The sequence below is a fragment of the Ambystoma mexicanum genome, chromosome 2q (genome assembly GCF_040938575.1).
Source record: "Ambystoma mexicanum isolate Mex_15411 chromosome 2q, UKY_AmexF1_1, whole genome shotgun sequence".
NCBI classification, from domain to species: Eukaryota; Metazoa; Chordata; class Amphibia; order Caudata; family Ambystomatidae; genus Ambystoma; species Ambystoma mexicanum.
Window position 1 is genome coordinate 196785482 of NC_090924.1, and position 16569 is coordinate 196802050.

General features: G+C 45.3%; 1 protein-coding gene across 3 annotated transcripts in view; it reads left to right on the forward strand.

Annotated features, from left to right (window-relative positions):
- The window catches only part of MYH11 (myosin heavy chain 11), a 222992-nt gene that overhangs the window by 155577 nt on the left and 50846 nt on the right, over window positions 1–16569 (forward strand). For all 3 annotated transcript variants that reach the window (XM_069647117.1, XM_069647118.1, XM_069647119.1), the window contains 3 exons: window positions 9419–9556; window positions 10272–10395; window positions 13886–14057. In XM_069647117.1, coding sequence (XP_069503218.1) covers window positions 9419–9556; window positions 10272–10395; window positions 13886–14057 — 434 coding nt within the window. The remainder of the gene's footprint in view (window positions 1–9418; window positions 9557–10271; window positions 10396–13885; window positions 14058–16569) is intronic.

The window sequence follows — 16569 nt, forward strand, 5'->3', positions numbered from 1 at the left end:
AGAGCAATGCCAACCAGAACACAGATACATTGACCCCTCATGAACTTATGGTGATGCATCATAACTTTATTTCGATTCGACAGATCATAAAAGTCACATATAAAGCGTTGAACCATTGTTGGAGGGGGTGCCAGGTCGTAGGAACCTGGAGGCACATCTGGTGGGAGTGTCAGGGAGTGAAGAGCTTCTGGAAGGAAGTGCAAACGGAAATGACAAAAATATACCCGGAGGCCGGCCAAATGGGGGCGAGGGTGTGGTTGTGCGGATTCAAAGACCCATATACCAAGAAACTTCACAAAGCTCAATGGAGGAGCTTTATGGGCCTGGTCATTGCGGCATGGGCAACAATAGCCCAAAATTGGAAGAAACGAGACCCACCACTGACTTACACTTGGCTGCAAAAGGTGTGGTCCCAAATGACCATGGAAAAGATCACGAACCATCGCCAGGTCCAGAACAAATCCTTCACGAGGGAATGGGGATCAGTGTTAGAATACCTGAAATCAGACTATATGGAACAATGGTGTCCACACAACATTAAAATATCGGACATATAAAGCACGTGAAAGTTCCCGAATAGGAATACACGGAGGACCCGAACTCTTCCGGGGGGTGGGAAGGGAGGTGGGAGGAATGTTGGGGAGAACACGTGTGTTGATGTTTATTGTTTGTTGAAAATAATAAAAATATGTTTTTAAAAAAAATTCACCAAACCATAAACGACAATGAGTGATATATTAAGAAAAGATGAGCGGATCCATTAAAACTGCAGTAAATAGAAAATAATCGTAAATCGGATGGTATTTTGTGTAAAACTGGGGCATCCTTCATAAAACGAGTGATAAACTTGAGTCCTTTCCTCCAGGCTCGGTAAAGGAAGTTCCCCATGCAATGGTTTGCTAGTTCACAATCCCCCGCCAGGCGAAGGTAAAGAGCCTCATTCAATCTTCTTACATGAAATTGTTGGAACAAAGGAATCAGATATTTCTTTCTGGTGTAACAATATTCTGGACAAAAGAAGTATAGTGCGTTGTGCTTTTGGCATGATTCGGGTAAAAGGGATACACTGCTGGTGTGTGCGGGTTCCATTTGTGCTGCAGGCCAGCAAGTGGCAATATGCCAATGCAAAGCTTCGTATAGAGGCTTCTCAATAGAGGCGGGCGCATTCCATCTAGAGAACATTCAAAGCCTGGTTTTATCTCCCATAGCATATAAGAAGGTAGGCTGGCTGAGTTTGCTTTTTTTGTGAACATTGCAGCCTCCCGGCTTCTCCCAGGGATCTTTTTTATCTGAAATTTTGCGTTGGTGGGAATTAACTCCGGTTGGAGCCAATAATTCCCCAATCCCAAGGCGGAGAGCTCCTTCTTTATGGCCGAACTACACAATAAGTTTGCGCTTCCGGCCTGTGATAAAACATCTTTTACAGCGCTTCTATACCTATACAAATTGCAATTTGTCCACGATCGTATCCGCAAAAACACAGGCCGCATCTTACAAATGAAACCAATATTCTGCAAGTACAATTCTGAATAAACTGGTGCTCTCACAGACAGACCTAATATGGTTAACAAAAAATGTATGTTCCTCTGTCTGTAACGCGCTAATATTGCACATGCCCCAAAGTTGGGCCCCATACAAAGCTGCCTGTCTAGCCTGACTCTTATAGATTTGCAGTGTGACACTCAAGGGGCTGACCCCGTGGTCATAAGAGAATCGCAACACTGCCCCGCTGTGCCTTACCAACTTGAGTACCGCCCTGTTTGTCTGATCACTCCATGAGCAATTGGCCATCAATCTTACCCCCAGGTAATCATACTGGGTTACCTGTTCAGTAGGGCCATCTGTGAGACTAATATGAAGGCAAGGTTTACTCTTGGCCCCACATTTAGAGAATACCATTGAATGGGTTTTCTACACATTTATTGTAAGGCCATTGTCTTTGCAGAAATGTCCAAAGATAAACAATTGCTTGCAGAGACCCTGGGGAGTAAGAGACAACAGCACGGCATCGTCAGCAAATAAGAGAATTGGAATTCTCTCATTGGCTAGTAACGTTGTGTCATTGATTCAGCAAGCAGCAGGTCAATGCCCCCATTGATAAACAGGGAGAACAAACTGGGGGCAAGGGCACAGCCTTGCCTAGCGCCCCCATCCATTTTTATTTTCCCTGTTGTTTGGCCACGCAAACCATATCTTATTTCTGCCTCGTTGTTGGTGTAAAGAGATTGGATTGCTCCTAATATGCCAGAAGATATGCCCAGGTTCTTCAATACTTCCCACAATCTTGCCCTGGGCACGCTGTCAAAGGCAGTCTTTAAATCAATAAAAGTTGTGTAGACATTCATATTCCTTAAGCTGACAAATGTTTCGAGCACCAGGTGTAACCTCCTAACTTGGTCAATGGTGCTGGCGTTACGTTGGAACCCAGCATGCAAATGGCGCAGAGCCCCCAGTTCAAGGATCCATGCATCCAAATGGACTGAAACCGCCTTCGCGAACAGTGTCCCCCTGCATCAAGAAGAGAGATGGGTCTGTAATTAGAGGGAGATCCCCTATCACCCTTCTTGAAAATGGGGACAAGTATAGCCTGGGTCCATGAGTCGGGGACAACATTTGCAGACAGTGAGACATTGAGAAATGTTAACAAATAGGGGGACCAAATATCAACCTCATGTCTATAGCAGCCAGCAGGGACCACATCAGCCCCAGGAGCCTTCCCTGCTTTCTGCGACATAAGGGCAGCCTTGATGTCCTCTATAGATAACAACAGAGCAGGAGATACTCCCATTCCAGTGCTTCCCAAAGTGGAATCATCAAGTGTAGATGGAGGTAAGTTAGTATCCTTAAAAAGGTATTAAAAATGGGCCAACCATACGGCTTCTGGAATGCCATCCAGAATTAGATTTTGGTCCCCGCTTTTGACGGCCCCAACACAAATCCAGAATCCCCTAGAATCGCCATTCATGGAAGCCTGGAGGAGATCACCCCATAACCGACCAGAAGTCTTTTTTCTTTGGCTTTAACCAATTGCTATAAGATGCCCGAGCCATAGACAGGGCCTTGCTTCAACCGCCTTGCTCTCCCTTAGTGTGATCAATCATGGCCTTCTTTGCGGCACAGCAGTCAGCATTCGAGCCATGGGTTCTTGCCCACAGCTTTTGCCCTGACAACAGACTGGGGCTTGCTCAAAAAATGACCCACTATTTTGATCAAAACTTCATACATAGGTAACATGAGACCAACATCCTAAACTTCACTAAGAAGGAAAACCTCGGTTGAAGGAAGGATGCTGGCATAAAAGGCGAGTATCTTAGGCCCCAGTGCAACTGGGCACCATTTAATAACTGGCCTTTCTCTGCCCTTGATCTCAATCGGGGCCACCCTCCGCTCCTTCCTGCCAAGTAGAGTGGGAAAGCTACAAGTAACGGGGTTATGGCCACTCTCAGGTTTTACCAGTACACTAAAGTCTTGCAGATGTTTCCAGGCCTCAGTATTCACTGGCATGTAGTCGATCAAACTATTTTTAACATCCGAGGCGAAAGTAGTTTGGGCTGGCTGATCCCCCGGGAATCTCCCATTGCAGGCCCTAGGACGTAGGGACAGAAACACAGGGATCAGTGGCAGAGCTAGGAGCGGAGAGGGAGGGCAGTGGACAACTTTCAGATCTTGATGCGCCTCCCCAGTCGGTGGCCCGCAAAGTAGTGAAATGGTATTGACCATTGCCCATTGAAAAGCCCTTTGCCACCTCTGGCACCAAAACCTGCCTCTGCCGCTGGAATGCATGCCGTCCCTGAAGACGTGCAGCCTAATGATAACAATGAGTACTACTTGTCTAATTATTGTTAGAATCCCCTAGATACAGTTGATCCGTTTCTGATGCCAACAGATTAAGGTTTGGCAGAGCTGGGCCAGCGAGTCATTGTTCCAGGTCCTGCCCAAAGCCCTTTCCACTCATCTTGTTTCTCTTATATTCTCAAGCGTTACTTTGCATACTTCTTCATTCTGGATTGACTAAAAATACTCATATTTTAATTGTTTAGCTACTCCCAGTTCAACACTTTTGAAATTAATGCCCACTTGTGAAACTACTTGGCATGCAGACTTTTTAGAAACTTAAACAATCAGCGGGCTAGGATTCCAAAATGTGTTTCGTGCAAAACTGCTAGGCTCTGTCATTTTTATATGCAATTAAAATTAGCATTGAATTTCAATAGCACCCCCCGAAAATCCTTTTCTGAATATTGAACAGACGCCCTGAAAAGCCTTTCCTGAATCAGGTCTTCAGAAATGTTTGAAATCAATGAAACGGCGCAATGACATGATGAGGACTTGGTAACAGACAAGGAGGTCAGCAGCACCCCTCCGGATTGGTAGTCTGGCTAGAGAGTGAGGGAGAACACCTCTGATAGACTTCACCTTTCTCGAGGGGGTCTGGAGTGGGCTTTCATTATTTGCACATCCCTCTGCCCTCTCTTTAGTATCTTGAACCCCAAACCTTGTGGACCAAATATGGCCATTCTACGAATTTGATTCCATCTCATGTTTAAAAGGTCTTTGAGGGTCATGGTCTTATTCTTATTTGGGAAACAGTTTATACCTTGCATAAGGGCAGTGCCGCCTGGCTTCTCTGGGCAGCATCTGAGGACTTTTGATGTTGTTGCGGTATGAAGAAGCCAATGGAAGGGTTCCTTTACCCTCTGGATCCCAGTGTCAGTTCCTGCCTGAATCTTCTGGGGTTCTTGGTTTAATGTTAATTTCTCTTCCCTCCTTCTAGGAAGCTTGAGGTCCAACAATGACCGCTGCGGGTGTAATTTGTTCAATTTAGCTGGATTATTGCAATCCATTTTATCTGGGCTCTCAAAATGTGAGCTTTTCAAACTTCAAAGAGTGCAAAATGAGGGGCGAAAGCCTTGATGAGTCTAAGACCTTGGGAGCATGTCCTCTCTCTCCTCCGCTCCCCCACTTTGGCGAGCGGTGGATATCTGCACGTGTTTTAAAATCTTGCAATAGACATTAAGATCCAGATTTAGTGACAACCTGTCCCACTTGCACATGCTAAGAGATGATACAAGGGGGGAGGTCACAGATTGTTATTGTCTCGGGAGGATAGCTCAGGGGCAACATGCTCGCCTTGGAAACAAGAGGACACGGAGCAACACAGTTTCGATCCCCGGGCCCGGCTTAGAAACCTCTGGGTATTAAGCGTGTTATAAATAACATATCATATCATTTTGAAAGACCAGACTGCATGCGCCTTTCGGAGCTTTCGTGCATGCATTTTTGCCCACTAACAAAACCTTTCGCCAACTAAATCAGTGAACATCTTATCCAGGAGAGCATGCCTTCTTCTCAAAGGATGCACTCCATGAAGGTTTCTCATCACCCCCCTTCCCCCGGCCCTGACCTGCCATATTGCAGGTCCAGTTCAGGGGGAATAACAGCACTGACTGGGTTCCTGCCAAAGTCTGCCAGCATCACGGAGCACCCACATGGTTGGAAGTCCACTATGTGGATCCCGTCCAGGTTTCTAGTGAATATCTATGTATCGCATGTGCGCCCAACACTCGTGAACTTATGAGGAAGGGCCCCCAAGTGGCAAACATGATGATACTCTGCTTATTGCACCCTGCGACCAGCAGTATTTGCCAGCCTCGGCCTAAACTTCTAAGCAAAACATTTGCACAAAACCAACTTTCTAATGGTTTGCGGCCTTACAACCCCAGTTCGGTGCGCGTTCCCGGGTTTCAGTCTATCACGCTGGGACGTCGGAGCATTTTCTATCCGTGACCCTACCATGCGTGATGGTATCATGTTTATTGAAGAACGCCTAAGAAGTGGCAGGCTTACGTGGTGTTATTTATGTTTTGCCTAATAGGCATTGCGGGAGTTTAGTGCCAAGATGCCTTTTGATGTGAAGGTTTCACTTAACAGGTAATTTTAACATTGACAAAAGACCAATAAAGATCGGCAGTGGTCCCTCTGGGAGTGATAACGGGGAATGTTTCAGAATGCAAATTTTAATTAGGTGGTCAGCGATGCTGTCCTGTCTGTGCAAATATTTATGGGGGGCCATCAACAGAAGTGACAAAGCAAAAACAAAGAGGTGATGGCTGGAAGGTTTAGAATGAATCTTAACCTCTGGCATTGCTCTGGGCAACCCTCCAGACCATCGTTCTTTGCCTGCCAAGTCATTACAGAAGGGAAAAGACCATATGCAGATCAGGCTTGGTACCTCCCCAAAAAGGGGCAGTCCTGCCCGAACTGCTAGACCACATCCCTTCTGCACGAGATCACAAGCATCCCCAGACATGTTTCGGCCTTGTTGGGCCGCATCAGTGAGGAGTAGCTTCGGACTCTAGGCCCAGCACGCACGGGACCCATGTCTGGGCATACTCTTCCCACTCGGGGTGACAAAGCAAAAACAAAGAGGTGATGGCTGGAAGGTTTAGAATGAATCTTAACCTCTGGCATTGCTCTGGGCAACCCTCCAGACCATCGTTCTTCGCCTGCCGAGCCAGTACCACAGAAGCGAAGCATAAATATTGGGTGGGAATTAGGTTTAGACTGCATATTAAGTTGAGAATGGGATTATTCTGATGAGTTGGGCCTGTTTTTCTTGTGCCCCACAAAAACCATAATCAATCGCAGGATGGCAGCCACCATTGCAATAATGGCAGCCCCAATTGCTTAATTCTACTGTGTGCGCTAACGGGGCCAGAAACTCATCTGATTTATGGATTACAGGTCATGCATGCCATGGATCATTGATCCATGTCTGCTCTGCGTGCAGATGGATTAGCATGAGCCCGTAAGAGTCTGACCTGCAGACGCGCTATTGTTCTCCGACTTCCTTGGCCACTTATTGTTGCCATCAGAAAGATGCACTAAGTCTAGTCTAGTCACTAAGTCTAGTCTAGTCACTAAGTCTAGTCATAAACCGAGCGTAAATCATATTCAATGGGAATTTGAATACAGAGGCCTCGCAGCATGCAGTGCTTGATCTATGCATGTAGCGCAATTGAATTTCCTTGTTTTGTAAGCTTCAGGAGATTTGAAAGGTTGGTGTAATGTAGTGCGCCCCACTATAGAGGTCATGAATCAACAACCGCACGTGTAGAGAATACATATTCTGGGGACGTCTGTTAGACACAGGAATGGCAAAGCAAGCAAAAGAATAGATCTGAAATCACTCTCTCTTACCCATAAGTGCCTCCACAACCAAGTGCCCATTTATCTGGCAAATACCCTCACACGCCATACATCAGCACGACCTACAAGATCTGCTCAGTTGCATTGCATCTCCATCACACGATTTAACCAACAACGGGATTGGGGGGTTAGTTTCCTAGTCCTTGCAGCTAAGAAATGGAATGCACTCCCTATATCGATAAGAGAGGAACACCAAGACTAAAAACTGGCTCCTCGAGCAAGACTACAGCCATCCCACTCCTCAGGCCCACTGACAGGCATAAGACCTCATTACTTTGTTAGTATCACATTTTGATGTACATACATCACTTCTGTCTGCCTCTCCTGTTCATCTGCATTATTCTGTAAATTCCTTTGTAATTTATGCTATATATATGACTGTATATACATGCACATTGATGTAACCTATGATTCCTTACTCTTGTGATTCCTGTATCCTCCCGATTGTGTAACTTGTAACTGGATCCTACTTATGTGATTCCTGTATCTACCTGTTTGTGTAACTTATAACTTGTAAGATTAGCGCCCAGATGCCTCAGGGCTGGGTTGCGCTTTACAAATAAATACAAATACAAATACAAGCCAAAGCTCGGTCCTGTCTTCTTTGATAGACAGGAAAAGGCATTCCGAAGAGATAGTTGCGTAGGAAGAAGAAAATATAAGATTTTACTTCCTGCAACTAAGACCTGGCAAACCTGCCCAAAGATGATACTATTGCAGTAACAATACATAGATGTTACACCAAATGTATAGTCCTCTTTAGTTGTGTATCATCCTTCTCTGCCGACACCTGCTTCGCACCCGGTTGGTGCTTTCTCAAGGCTTAATGAAACATAGCTGCATCATAAGGGATACGCTGGCTCCTTCTGTCTCACTGTTGCCTTTGCCTCTCACAGCCAGATAAGTATGTGCGGGCAGTGGCCTGCAACCCAACTGGTGATTGTGATAGTTATAGAAAGAGGCAGAATGTACAGGTTTATGGTCAAAATCTCGAATAAATAAATCTCGAAAAAAGAAATCTCGAAAAAAAAGGCCAAAAAAAAAAAGTTGAATTTTTTTTATGACGTTTTTTATTCAAAATGGGGGGGGGGGTTCCTCCCCCAACCCCCCTTTTTTATTTTTTTGCCATTTTTTTTTAAATCCCGGACCCCAAAATAAATATATAATTTTTTTTCGACCTTATTGTTATTCGAGATTATTTTTTCGAGATTTTGACTGACCACCGAATGTACAGAGCTTGGGTTTTGAGACTGGAGAGGCTGGGATTGATCCCGTGAAAATTTTTGTTATGCTGAAAAGCAATGTTCCAAATTAGCAAGTTATTACATTGGCCCTGATTTGAAAAAGACGGCGTAGTCCGTTGAAACACGTGTCATCACAAAGGGCACTCGTTCTATTTAATACAGAAGTCTATCTCTATATTCCAATTGAGTGGAGTTTTTTCTTTACTTAAGTTGGCGCATGAAGGAAAGAGTGTAACTACTTTTGTCAGTTACACATGAATCTAGTCTCAACGCAGGGAGCAGGAATCAATACCATCTTCAGTGCCCTCAGGAGAGGTCTGTCTATGTGCCTCCAAAAGGTAACCTTGTTTTGTCAGAAGGTGTATTATACACTTTATAACAAAACAAGAGGAGGATAGCCCAGCGGCAACGTGCTCGCCTTGGAAGCACGACGACATGGAGCAACACAGGTTCTATCCTTAGGGCCGCGCTTACAAAACCTCTGGGTATTAAGCGTTTTATAAATAACATATCATATCATATAATATATATCAATATACACACGCACGTATACAGCTTGACAAAATAATATGTATATATAATTTGGGGGGGGCAGTCCTGTTCCCACCCGCTAACCCTCACGTTCCTAGGAACCCCAGGAAAAAACCTATTTTGTGTCCTGGCTCTCTGGCCACCCCACTCAGACCAGACACCAGCTCTGCCCATTCAAATTTGTCTGTTGACCTGGCTGGTCGAGTGCCACTTCCTAGCATTCAGGAAAGCGCCGAAGACAGCTATGTTTAAATAAAGCAAAGGAGATCCACAGGACAAGTAAATAGCAGCCAGTTGTCTCATTTAACAGTATGTTATCTTTTGTCTAAATGTCTGCGCCCTGATGCCTGTGGGCTTCAGCGCAATATAAATAAATAAATAAATAAATAGCTTCCCACACTTTCATGCTAAAAAGGTGTTTCCATTTTTAAAAGGATCTCGAGGAGCAGCTTGAAGAAGAAGAGGCTGCGAGGCAGAAATTGCAGCTGGAGAAGGTGACTGCGGAAGCGAAGATAAAGAAGATGGAAGATGACATTCTAATAATGGATGATCAGAACAACAAGCTGGCAAAGGTGCGTGCTGTTGCTATTTCCACTGGGGAGCTCTTCGTCTGCAGGTGTGTTCATATTTCGCATGTTCAGGGCTGGTCATGGATACGCAAGTCTCTTTCTCCTCAGATTAGCTTCTCTGGGTGGTGCAGGATTCAAGGATTCCCTTGGTTCCATATTCTTTCATCTCCTGCAATTACAACGCCAGGCATTAGAACGTGTACTTTCTAACGAAAACGTTCATCAACATTTTTTTTGGTGGGGGAGGTTACCCCCCACCAACCCTTCACCCACACCCATCTTTACCTATTCCCTACCCCACCAACCCCTTATCTGTCCTTTCCCACCCCTCCCCTAAAAAATTCGATGAACGTTTTCGTTATAATATACACTTGGAAATGCCTGGCGTTGCAATTGCAGGTGATGAAAGGACGTTGTACCAACCCCTTAAGTGCCATGCTATTATGCAAGTCTATGCAAAATGGACGAGCATACTCGCCCTTGGCACTCCCACTCTTCCTCGTATATCCACGTCATTTTGCAGAGACCGCCATGAGTTAGTCTCTATCTAGGCTTGGCTTTTCCTGACAGCCAACCCAAGTCTGAGTGGAGAGCGTCACCTGTGGTTTGCCAACGATCACAGCAGGCCTTTAGCCAGCGCAACTTGAGGATTAAACAGTTTTTGGGCGTGAAGTGTACTCGGGGCCACTGTCAAGTAACATCACATTTTTTTAAACAGGAAAGGAAACTCCTTGAAGACAGAGTGAGCGACCTCACGACGAATCTTACAGAAGAGGAAGAGAAAGCCAAGAACCTAACAAAACTGAAAAACAAGCATGAATCCATGATTTCAGAACTGGAAGGTACCTGCCCCCATGTATCTCCTGAAAGTATTGTAAGAAGCTCGATATGAGGTGGTCAAAGGAACACTGCATTGGGTGCATTGGAGCCACGCGCGCCATGTTCTAGATCCAGTTTATGAAGCCTTTAGTTGCTGTACAAAGGACTAGACCATTTAAAAGGTGTGACTGAGGTGTCGGCTAGCAAAATGGCAGCAGAGAACTGTCCATCAGAAAGCATGGCAGAGAAAGTCATAAACTAAAGGAAACTGTCTTAAGTGCAATAAAAAGAGCCTCATTATGAGTTGGACGGTACACAGTGAACGTGCCAGTAATAACGTTTACCGGCACTTTTACCGGACTACCAACTACAACTGCCGGCACAATAATACCGTTGTCGGTAATACTGGCAAAATCCCCCATGGAGTCCTATTGAATGGGCATTTATCCACTTGGAATCAGCTGGTAATTCCGGCAGACCAAGTAGCAGAAACGGTTATTCCGTTTGGTGGTAAAACTGGCGGGATACCACCAAACTTGGAATGCGGCCCATGAGTGGCGAGTGGCAAGTATAAAAATGTGACGAGTGCATAGTTGCGGCACTCGAAGATGTGACTGCAGAGATTTGGCTACTGTGGAACTTTGGTGAGTGCAAGGATGTGGCAGGTGTAGAGCGGATGCCAATGCAGGCATGAAGCCACCGCAGACGTGTTGTGGCCATATCTAGGTGGGCTTGGGGACAGCTTAGCAATATGCTTCATGTACAAATATGCAGTGTCAGAAGGTATGTTTCAGGCATAGATGAGCCACCTTTGAGGTTGTGGCACTCAGAGGCACGGCATGAGGGCACTTACCTGAGATGCGTAAAGGTGTGTGTAGAGTGCTGAGCGATCACATTCTAGGATCGGGTGATTGCTTTGATGTGGAGAGTAGATGTTATAGAGATGTTGCAGAGCCATGCTCATTATATACATGAAGGCTTGAGAGTGTGTGGAGATGGGGGGGGAGTGAGCAGAGTTGAGGCATTCTAAGATGAGACGAGCATAGAGAGCACATGGACATTTTATAAATGTGGCAATGTTGGTATGTTAATGGGGGGTATGGTTATGTCACAAGTGTAAAAATGTGCAGTGTGGAGACGTAAATCCAGACAAGGGGGCGAGTGGGTACACATAACAAATGTGAAGATACGTATGTAGAGCGGTGTGCCAAGTGTGGCGATATGTGGTGTAATATTATGCTACTGGAGCTTTCCTAAAGCAGCTTCTGACATTTGTAGGCCTCTTCTGCACTTTGGACCATGCAAGGGAAGTGTGGGAGTTTCGGGAGGGGGTGGTGGGAAGAGTCAGTGGGGTCAAAGAACAAGGCTGATTTCGCTAATTTGTGGTGCAAGTCATATTAGAGAAACCGCGAGTCGAATCTATTGACTAAGACATGTGTGGTAAGTGTGTGCCGCACAGTGATATCTTAGGAGAGGACAACTTGCTTCATGCCGCGTGGCGTCTGTCAACGTGATGATTGGCTGGCGGGCGGTGCGATGGTCAGTGTGCAGTGGGAAGGTCAAGGAGAGGCCGCTGTGACTAAGTGGATACTTCCTGTAATCCATACACATTAAAATATAGCAATCTTTTCTGCACCACAAACTCCATATGGTCCACTTAACTGGGCTGACATGAACCCGGGCTACCACAAAACCGTTTTCCCCTGCTTCCCCTCTACCGCCTTTTCATGAATGCCACCTATGTATGTATCCTACTAAATTCTCTCTGTTATGCTACTTGCTCACTGTAACTCTTAGCCAAGCTTTCTTCTTGTAACCACCTATGTTTGTATCCTACTAAATTATCTCTGTTAGGCTACATGCTCACTGTAACTCTGAGCCAAGCTTTCTTCTTGTAACCACCTATGTATGTATCCTACTAAATTCTCTCTGTCAGGTTACACGCTCACTGTAACTCTGAGCTAGCTTTCTTCTTATAACCACCTATGTATGTATCCTACTAAATTATCTCTGTTAGGCTACATGCTCACTGTAACTCTGATGAGCCAAGCTTTCTTCTTGTAACCACCTATGTATGTATCCTACTAAATTCTCTCTGTTATGCTACTTGCTCACTGTAACTCTTAGCCAAGCTTTCTTCTTGTGACCATCTACATCCTACTAAATTCTCTCTGTTAGGCTACACGCTCACTGTAACTCTGAGCCAAGCTTTCTTCTTGTGACCATCTATGTATGTATCCTACTAAATTCTCTCTGTTAGGCTACACGCTCACTGTAACTCTGAGCCAAGCTTTCTTCCTGTAACCACCTATGTATGTATCCTACTAAATTCTCTGTTAGGTTACACGCTCACTGTAACTCTGAGCCAAGCTTTCTTCTTGTAACCACCTATGTATGTATCCTACTAAATTCTCTCTGTTAGGCTACATGCTTACTGTAACTCTGAGCCAAGCTTTCTTCCTGTAACCACCTATGTATGTATCCTACTAAATTCTCTGTTAGGTTACACGCTCACTGTAACTCTGAGCCAAGCTTTCTTCTTGTAACCACCTATGTATGTATCCTACTAAATTCTCATTGTTAGGCTACACGCTCACTGTAACTCTGAGCCAAGCTTTCTTCGTGTAACTAAAACACTTTCATGCAACAGCGCCTCGATGCCTATGGGCTGTTAGTGCGCTTTACAAATCCAAAATAAATAAATGAATTTGTCTTTGGCTTTTATCCCCTCTTTTGCCGTCCTCTTATTTTTACCCCAATTCTTTTTCCTTCCACAGGGGCGTATTGGGCCACTTGTAGGGCCAAAGTGGGCAAACACTCCAACAAGACTAGGTTCCCCGAAACTACTTTGGTTGTTATTTGGCACAACATAAAAAACTAAGAGCATAGCATAATTCAAAGGTAGAGTGGTGCGAGGTTGGGTATCGGTTCTAATAGTAAAGGGTCTCTGCAGAGTGTTATTGAAGACACATGTAAGCGCCAGTTAAGCTACTTGTTTGAGAATCAGATGATAAAGGTTAGGTGAGTGGTGGTGTCCAAGAAAGCAAACATGTAAACAGCAGTTGACCACACACAACAGATGTCAAGTAATGAAAAAAAGAATGGGTTGGTCTTCGGAGAAAGCATGGCATTGGGCTTACCTAATGTGTTCGACTGATTTCAAGCGGAATGCTGATGGCGCTGAGAGTTGGCGGAGAGCATCTGTGTGTTGTGGGACAGGGCATCTGCAAAAAGACAATTTAAGTGGTGTAGAGCTTCAAATAACTTGTATTTAACAATCAGGATTTATGAACCAGGTGGTATGATTTTTCCCTAAATGTCTGTGCCATAGTCCTCCTGTCTTTCAGGAAAGAAGCGGTAATCAGTCTTTGTAAGATAATCCTTTGCTGGACTAGTGTGTATTTTATATTTTAAGCTTCCGGGGCAGCCTGGGGTCCTTCTCCAGGCCATGTGCAACGCACAGTTGTTTTTTGTTGCCATTTGCCGTCTTCTAAAGGCAATTGTTCCTCTTAGTGCGGCTGAAGAAAGAAGAAAAGAGCCGACAAGAGCTTGAGAAGATAAAGCGGAAGCTGGAAGGGGACTCCAGCGACCTCCATGAGCAGATCGCAGACCTGCAGGCCCAGATCGCCGAACTCAAGATGCAGCTGGCCAAGAAGGAGGAGGAGCTACAGGCCGCGCTCACCAGGTACCACGCAACCCCATCACTAAGCCTCGCCCATGGATAATGGCCCAAAGTGCAACTCAAGCTTACTCCTCTGCTTGGCTTGTGTTAGAAGTGGGCTGGGTTATTCAGGACACTTTTTGATAGCTATCGTCGTTGGGTTTCACTCCACTCACAACCAGTAACTGTGCGCGTTATTGCTGCAGCCTTACGGTTTGTAAATTGGATATTTTTAATATGAATTTCTAGAATCTGGTTTTATTGCACAGGTGGTTCCCTTTTCAAGACGTTAAACGTGAACACCCTACACAAAACGAACCATTGCAATCCCTCAGCAGGGCACAGTTTTAGGTGTGTTTGCCTTCGAATGTTGTTCACTAAAACCAGGACTATTAGAACATTGAAGATGGGTGTGGATGGGGCCGTCCCGAGCCTCTGGCAATACAGGGCCCAGGGCAGTGGAATGATTTTTGGCATCTATATAGTCCAATTGCCTATTTCCTCACCCACAACTGTGTCAAAGGGACCACTTTACTTCTGCTTTGGATAAACTGGTGCCCCCTGCTGCTGATGTCATTGGCAGCCAGCATTGCCTTGCCTAAAACTAACCCTGTCTAAGCAACTGTGTGGAGCGTTGGCGGGCAAAGGACGCCATCCCAGCAAGCTCAGTTTGTAACATTTTGAACTAAACTACACGGGTAATCTTTCATCCTCTCCCGAACCCGTCAGTGTTTGCGTGTGCGTAGATGCAGTGAAAATGTCAGCACACACATACCTAAGCAAACTTTCATTTATGCATTGTGCAAAACTACTGCACAGCCCAAATAAGTCTAATTGGTTGAAAGGTTGTTGTCCAGGTTCCATAAATGGATTGGTAGATATTTGTGAAGTTTCAGAAGTGAAACCTACACACAGAATAGCGAAACCCTTGAACGTGAACACATTTTAAGTTTGAGTGAAAAGGCACGACCTATGTTATACTGGTTGCCTTTACGAGCTGGGGGTTCCAAAGAATGTATGGGTAGAGCCGAGCCAGAGTCGAGCCATGGAGCTTGGCGCAAGGAGCTACACGCGAGCCGAGCTGGCAAAAGATGCATACCTTGCTGTCTGCCTTGCCACCCACAAACACAAGACCCACCATGTCATGCTGCCTCCGTAAGCCCTACAGAAACATCTAATACCCACCATCCTGCTGCTTGCCCGCACAACACAAACCCATACCTGATGTCCTGCCTCCCTGCTCCTATTCGTTTTGCACCAACATAGAATTCCTGACGAGAGATTAACAAAGTACGCTGTGGAAGAACATGACTGCATGCAATCTTTTAACTGTCACTGGGGGGCAGTGTCACCTTAATTTCACCGATTCTTGACTCGACTCCCGTTGAGCTCTACTTTCACAAAGGAACTCGAGCCGAGCCAATCATTTGGCACCAACCTGTAGTCTCAAATTGCTGAGCTTGAAGAGATGCATAGTTGTGTGCTTGATGTTCCTGCTCTGTGAATATGTCCTCTGTCAGTGCATAATATGTCCTCTGTCAGTGCTTATTTCCCATAACAGTGTATAAGTCTCTCACTGGTGATTAAGTATACCCCTCTTCGGTATATGTAACGCCTCAGTGTAAAAGTCCCAACTCTATGTATATCCTCAGTCATTAAGTCCCTCCAGAATGTATGTGACACTCCTTGGTGCATACCTCCCTACTCGGTGCATATGTTAATCTGTTTGCTTGTAGAGTATGAAGTCACCTACCTGTCATGTTTGAAGTCAACTATTTTCTATGCACTTGTACCCAAGAGAACAATTAGGTCCCTGCATCCACTTAATCAAAATTTCTTAAAAATCTCATGTAACAGCGCCTCGATGCCCCTGGGCTGTAAGTGCGCTATACAAATGCAAATAAATAAATAAAATAAGCACTGAGGGTGAAATGTAGAGTGGGAGGGTCAAGGAGCAATAGAGGCAGACGCATACAACAGATTAAGTATCAATCTCCTAACGGGCCAGCCCTGGGCTCAAAGCCCCGAAAAGCACATGAGCACTGCATTCTATAGAAGGGATAACTGGGGGGTGGGCATGAAGAGACCCTCAAGTGGGGGTACAGAAGAATCCACCAGCATAACATGGTGATGCCTTTTGTTTGCTACTCCGGCTCGCCTCCTATTGCCCCACCCTCTCCACTCTTCATCCTCTGTACAACCTAACCGCGGTTTGGCGCTATATGTTGGACTTCTGGCACACAGCATTTAGCATGCAAATAACCCCTTAAGTGCTAAGGACGAGGGTGGCCACCACATTTACACAGGAATCCAGAAGAGCCCAGGACCTTGTACATGTGAAGAACTGTGTGTAAGAGCAGTAGACATGGCCTAGTGCCAGAGCTTGTATGTCTGCACCTGGTAAGCAGAATAACCCTTAGTTCAATAAAATAATGCAGCATGCATTATGTGTACATAATGTACAATGATGTATGTGTGCTCCCTGCCGTGCCGTGCTTTGTGGCCTTCGATCTTAGCTTTTCATTTATGAAAGAGC